General features: G+C 42.7%; 1 protein-coding gene across 1 annotated transcript in view; it reads left to right on the forward strand.

The window, feature by feature from the left end:
* The first annotated feature begins 531 nt into the window (after positions 1–531).
* LOC143040845 (uncharacterized) overlaps positions 532–6,905 on the forward strand; it is a 140,042-nt gene continuing 133,668 nt past the window's right edge. The window contains exon 1 of the mRNA XM_076212284.1: positions 532–543. Within this exon, the coding sequence (XP_076068399.1) occupies positions 532–543 (12 nt within the window). The remainder of the gene's footprint in view (positions 544–6,905) is intronic.

The following is a 6,905-nucleotide window of genomic DNA, read 5'->3' on the forward strand; positions in this document are numbered from 1 at the left end:
GTACATGAAAAAAATGTTGCATTTACTAATTGCATTACAAGAAAACGTAGCTAGATATTTGGATGATTTCAATACTGACTCTGTAACAAATAATAGAATTCACATTTTGATCAGATTTACTTACAATTTTCTGGTGGACGTGGAACCAGTAAGGTATTATCATGTGAGACATGTACATTAGAGGATAAAATGCTCGGACATGGAAGAGATTTTATTCTCATAGCTTTAATGTACTTTGATAGCAATCATCGTGATGATTTTTTGGCTCTTGTCAAATTCTCGGCACAACAAATGGCACTGCTTTTCTTGCACCCATCAGCCATTCATCTTAATTTGATCGACAGCTTCCATTTTGACATGAGGCGCCCATGGTTTTTCTTGGTTACCTATACTCATTCCAAAGTACATTCTGTAAGCAATCCAGTACTTGGCACCTTTCAAATTTTTATGTGATACTTTTTAAGGTCCAACATAGAAACGACACACATAACAGAATGAATCTGGTAAAAATTCCTACATACTCTTGTAGCCATGGTCAAGGCCGTTAGTAATTATAGTTAAAATCTGAAAAAAATGGAAAGATGTAAGCGACAATTTTGTGTTTTCCCATACCACGTACATTTCTTTATATCAGTGTAATTTTCTACATCACTAAAACGGTTGATGGTAGAAAAAAAAGCAAGTACATATTCAGAACCAGCGCAAATGTTTGCTTTAGCAGCACTAAAAAAAAATGAGTAACAAATAATTTGTGAAATTTTGTTACCCAGGGTAATTAAAAAAGAATTACCTTCTCGAGAAGCAGGGGTGGATAATGATTTCCATTATGTAGTAAAACAACGGCTTTGAGACTTTTTTGTAGAACTATCTACAAATAGTCGCCATTGTTCAGGGTTGTGATCAATTCCGGATGAACTGAGCTCGCAGGCCGTAGTTTGGTTACCCACATTCTTAGAGCACCCTCGAGGCTTTGAAAGGACTGGTGCGCGGGATATGACAGCTCTAGAGCTTAAGTTTGTGAAAAAAAATAATATGCCCAAGTTCCTCTACTGAGTATCCTCTCCTCTTCTTCCTCCTCCTCCTCCTCCTCCTCCTCCTCCTCCTCCTCCTCCTCCTCCTCCTCCTCCTCCTTTTCCTTCTCATCCCCTCAGTTATCCTCCTTCTCTTCCTCCTGCCCCTCTTCTCCTTTCTCTCTTCTTCCTCCACCTCTTCCTCCTCTTCACCTTCTCCCTCCACTTCTTCTTCCTTCCTCTATTCCTCGTGTGCCTCCCCTTCCTCATCCTCCTCCTCTTCCTCCTCCTTTTCCTTCGTTCGAGTCATGATCTTCAAGGAAAAAGAATTCATTTGGTGGTCCTGTGACGTCATAGTTTAACTAAGGCTTCTTTGCGATGTCACATATAGAGATCTGTGAAGTCATAAAAATTGTATAAGTTCTTTCCCAGTGGTCCCTTTCTCCAACCAACCCCCCACCACCACCACTGCCATTATGCACCCCCCCTGCCCCCCAACTATATTTTTGACATTGTAGTTGTTCATGCACAGTACACTCATCATACCATGATGCTTTTTGACGATGTATCAGATATTTGGTTATATTAGGTTAAGTTAGATTGAACTGGATTAGATTGGATTAGGCCAGGTTAGGTTAGGTCAGGTTAGGTTAGGTTAGATAAGATTAGGTTAAATTAGACTGAGTTAGATTAAATTTGATTAGACAAGATTAGGTCAGGTTAGGGTAGGTTAAGTTAGCTTAGGTTAAGTTAGGTTAGGTTAGGTTAGGCTAGGCTAAGTTAGGTTAAGTTAGAATACATAAGGTTAGGTAAGTTCAGCTTAGCTTAGCTTGGACTAGGTTAGGTTAGGTTCTGTTAGGAAGGGTCCTGTTAGGAGAGAATTTTGTTCTTATCGACCAGAAAGTGTCGAGGAGATTAGTTTCTCAAATGTATTGTGTTTGTGTGTGTGTGTGTGTGTGTGTGTGTGTGTGTGTGTGTGTGTGTGTGTGTGTGTGTGTGTGTGTGTGTGTGTGTGTGTGTGTGTGTGTGTGTGTGTGTGTGTGTGTGTGTGTGTGCGAGTGCGTGCGTACTGTTCTGCTCTGTTTCTTCTTCTTCTTCTTCTTCTTCTTCTTCTTCTTCTTCTTCTTCTCCTCTCTTCCTCCTCCTCCTCCTCCTCCTCCTCCTCCTCTTTCTCCTTCTTCTATCAGCGTTCCCTTCCTCCACTATTCTTACCTGACCACCTCCCTCATCCCCACCACCTTCCCCTTCTTCCCCATCCCTTTCTCTTCTTTTTTCTTCTATATCCTCCTTTATCACTCGCTCTCTTCTTTCTCTCTTCGCGTCTCCTCGCCTTCCTTCCCGCCTTATTCTACTTCCTCTTTTTTTCCTTTCCTACATCTCTACGCTTCCTATCTCTCTTTTATCTCTCTTCCTTTCTTCTCATCCTCCACTATTTCTCCCACTTTGCAACCTCTTTCTATTCTCTTTTCTTATATCCCTCCTCCCCCTCCTCCGCTTCCTCCTATTCCTCCTCCTCCTCCTCCTCCTCCTCTTCCTTTTCCTTCTCATCCCCACAGTTATCCTCCTTTTCTTCCTCCTGCCCCTCTTCTCCTTTCCCTCTTTCTCCTCCACCTCTTCCTCCTCCTCACCTTCTCCCTCTCCTTTTTCTTTCTCCTTCTACTCCTCGTGTGCCTCCCCTTCCCTCCTCCTCCTCTTCCTCCACCTCCACTTCTTCCCCCTCCTCCCGCCACCTAAACTTGTGTAATCTTCCTCTGGATGTTCGTAGTCATACAACATCCGTTCTTGTTTCCTCTCCTCATCCACTCATCCTCTCCTCATCCAGGATACGGTCTAAGCGTCTGAAGCTAATCCTCTCCTTCCTCCTCCTCCTCCTCCTCCTCCTCCTTACCTCCTCATCCTATATTTTTTCGTAATATTACTCTTCTTCGTCTGTTTCTTCCTCTATGTATATTGTCTTCATTTCCTCTTACTTCTCTTTTAATTCCTCTTCGTCCTTTTCTTCTCCTCTTCATCTCCCTTCTAGTCCTTCTTCTTCATTTATCTATTTTTTTCCTCCTTCTGTTCCTCCTCTTCTCCTCATCTCCTTCCTCATTCTCCTCCTCCTATCCTCCTCCTTTAATTTTCTTTCTGTTCCTCTGATATCTCTTCTTCTTTCTACTGTCATCACTCTTCCTTCCTTATTCTTTCTAAACCACCTCTTCCTCATCATAATCATTATCGTTGCCATCATTATCATCATCAGCAGCAGTTTAATCTTCATCATTGTCATCGTCTTCATTATCATTGCGTTCATCATCAGCGGAAACAACAATAGTATCATCACAGTCATCATCATAATCCTCCTCATGGTCATCATAATCATCACAGTCATCATCATAATCCTCCTCATGATCATCATAATCATCATCATCACCATCATCATCATCATCATCATCATCATCATCATCATCATCATCATCATCATCATCATCATCATCATCATCATCATCATCATCATCATCATCATCATCATCATCATCATCATCACCACCATCATCATCGGAACCTCATCAGTCTCCTTTGATTTCTCTTCCTCCGCCCATCCCTCCTCTCCAAGTCCCTTTGCACCTGCCTCCTCCTCTTCCTCCTCCTCCTCCTCCTCCTCCTCCTCCTTCACCCCTTCCACCTCCTCCACCTTCTCTTCTGACTTATCTTGCCATTCTCTGCCTCCTCATTCATCCAATCAGCTTCTCCGTCCCTCTCCTTCTCTTTCTCCTCCTCTCTCTCTTCCATCTCTCCTCCTCTCTCTCTTCCATCTCTCCTCCTCTCTCTCCTCCATCTCTCCCCCAGTTTCAACCCACTCCTTCCCCCCCCCAACATCCTTTCTGCCCCTCCTTCCCCTCGCTCCCTCTCAGTTGGCGACATTCTCCCACTTGCACCTGATTTTGGCCCAACGTAACACAAACACGAGCTCATCTTGTGGCAGTTTCCATCTCTGTTTATTTCTCTTTCTCTCTCTCTATCTCTCTCTCTCTCTCTCTATACATATATATATATATATATATATATATATATATATATAATATGTGTGTGTGTGTGTGTGTGTGTGTGTGTGTGTGTGTGTGTGTGTGTGTGTGTGTGTGTGTGTGTGTGTGTGTGTGTGTGTGTGTGTGTGTGTTGACCATTCCATACAACGTGACGTTATAACTCTATTTCATGTCTGAATTTTATATATTAATGGTTATGGTAACTGATGGAATAGTTGTTGGGGGTAGGTGGTAGTAATGGTGGTGACGACGACGACGACGACAATGACAACGACGACGATGACGACGACGACGACAACGACGATGACAACGACGACGAGGACGATGACGACGACGACGAGGACAATGACAATTATGACGATGATGACGACGACGACGATGACGATGACGACGATGATGATGATGATGATGATGATGATGATGATGATGACGATGATGATGATGATGATGATGATGAAGAAGAAGAGATAATTATTTTGCCTAAAGTAGGAGCTCGCAAGCGGTACGCTGGAAGGCTCCACCAAACCTCTTAGCCCCCCTCCCCCCGCCCTCCCCAAGTCCCGTCCTCCCCTCCCCACCCCCGTCCCCCCAGCCCCGTCCCACAGCCTCAACGGTCGTTGTTATTGTCAGTCCCAACAATGTTTTCCCTATTTATGCCAACATGACCACCGCTGTTTCTCACAGCCCTTCAGGCCTTCACCCCCTCCCCCCCACCTTCCCCATGTGGAAACTTCTTCCCCTCCACCCGTCCCACCCCCCACGGTCATATCACTTTCGTTTAGAATTGATTCGAGTAAACAGCCACAAGAAACGTTGCGACCAATAATTTCCTCAACTCCCGTATAGTTCAGATTGTGTTCTAGTAACCTGATCTCCTCGTGAATTTATATTTGTGTGTGTATATATGTATATATATATATAAATATATATAATATATATATATATATATACATATATATATATATATATATATATATATACATATATATATATATGCGAATAAATCACAAAAACACGTGATTCACAAACTGAGTAATAAAACCACTTGGAAAATAGAATGAAAGGTGACCGAACGTTTTCGTCTATTTAAGACATTAAATAGACGAAAACGTTCGGTCACCTTTCATTTTATTTTCCTATTGGTTTTATTACACATATATGCATATATACATGTGTGTGTGTGTGTGTGTGTGTGTGTGTGTGTGTGTGTGTGTGTGTGTGTGTGTGTGTGTGTGTGTGTGTGTGTGTGTGTGTGTGTGTTTATGTGATTCACCTTGGTCTTTGGATCTCGTGTTGGACTTATGATCGACAGCTATTTCCCTCCCGGAAGAGAGCTCAGAGCTCCTATGACCGATCTATGGGTAATGATTTGACCTTACACGCACACACACGCCCAAGGAGAGTTGGAGTAACGACTCGAAGCGCAGCGATACTGAAATTATTTTCAGCCCTGGGCAGGATTCGACCCCAGACCGCCGTAATGACAGTCTGGGACTCTACCATCCGTGTGTGTATGCGTGTGTGTGTGTGTGTGTGTGTGTGTGTGTGTGTGTGTGTGTGTGTGTGTGTGTGTGTGTGTGTGTGTGTGTGTGTGTGTGTGTGTGATTCACCTTGGTCTTTGGATCGCGTGTTGGACTTATGATCGACAGCTATTTCCCTCCCGGAAGAGAGCTCAGAGCTCGTATGACCAATCTATGGGTAATGCTTTGACCTTACACGCACACACACCCCAAGCTCCCCGCCAACGAGAGTTGGAGTAACGACTCGAAGCGCAGCGATACTGAAATTATTTTCAGCCCTGGGCAGGATTCGAACCCAGACCGCCGTAATGACAGTCTGGGCCTCTACCAACCGTGTCAGCGTCGCCACAATAAAATTATCAAGCCTCTTCCACCACCTTTTCTGAGGAGAATTGTCCTTTAATTATAGAAGCGCTGGTCATCGCCGACGAAACGCGAATTATGAACCATGAGGTCCAGCAGTGACGTCACTGCACACAGATCTCGCTCTCTCCAACGGTGATTTGTTGTACTGTCTTTAATCTAGTTAATCCCAAACTATTCTGTTCACTTGAAGAACGAGGTTGTTTTGTATCCTCCCCCCTCCCCTTCCGCTAAAGAAACACTGGACGAATTAACGTGGACATTTGTACATGATGTAATATATCAGATTTGTTTAGATCAGCACCTAAGCAAGATGCTGTGATGTCTGCCATTTATTTTATGTTATTTGTTTATTTGTTTGTTATTATTTGTCTGTTTATTATTATTTGCGTGGTTTTATTTATTATTTTTTATTTCTCTGTTTATCATTATTTATTATTCACCTGTTTGTTTATTATCTAACTATACCTATTCATTTATTTATCTATTCTATTTATCATTATCTATGTTACTATAATTCTTATTTATCTATTTATCATTATTATAATTTTTTTACGCATCCGACCTAGAAATGGACCAGAAGGTCTCCTGTCGGCGTGTTTTTCCTTTGTAATCCTTTGTAATCCTTTGAAGTATTTGTGTAAACACAACATAAGGGATAATGCGTATATAAATATAGTAAACATATAGTTCTGACGCAATATCATGGGTCAGGCTTGGATGTCCGCATAGGTATGGGGAGAAGGATACGTGTGGCTATGACACTACTGGGTTGGTTGATTGTCTGGTTGATTGATCAATTGACTGATTGATTGATTGGCCGAAGCTTTCACCTCTCTCTTTTAGCGTTTCCATCAATACATCTTGCATTGGCTACTCCGTACGGGGTAATGGCTTCATAAAATTAATTCAGTCATCCACAAGAAGCTAAGATGAGAGGAGAGCAAGGGTGGCGGATGGGAGTGGAATGAGTGGGGGTGGAATGG

This window comes from Oratosquilla oratoria, chromosome 29 (genome assembly GCF_046742065.1).
Source record: "Oratosquilla oratoria isolate Oo_2021 chromosome 29, ASM4674206v1, whole genome shotgun sequence".
Lineage (NCBI taxonomy): Eukaryota > Metazoa > Arthropoda > Malacostraca > Stomatopoda > Squillidae > Oratosquilla > Oratosquilla oratoria.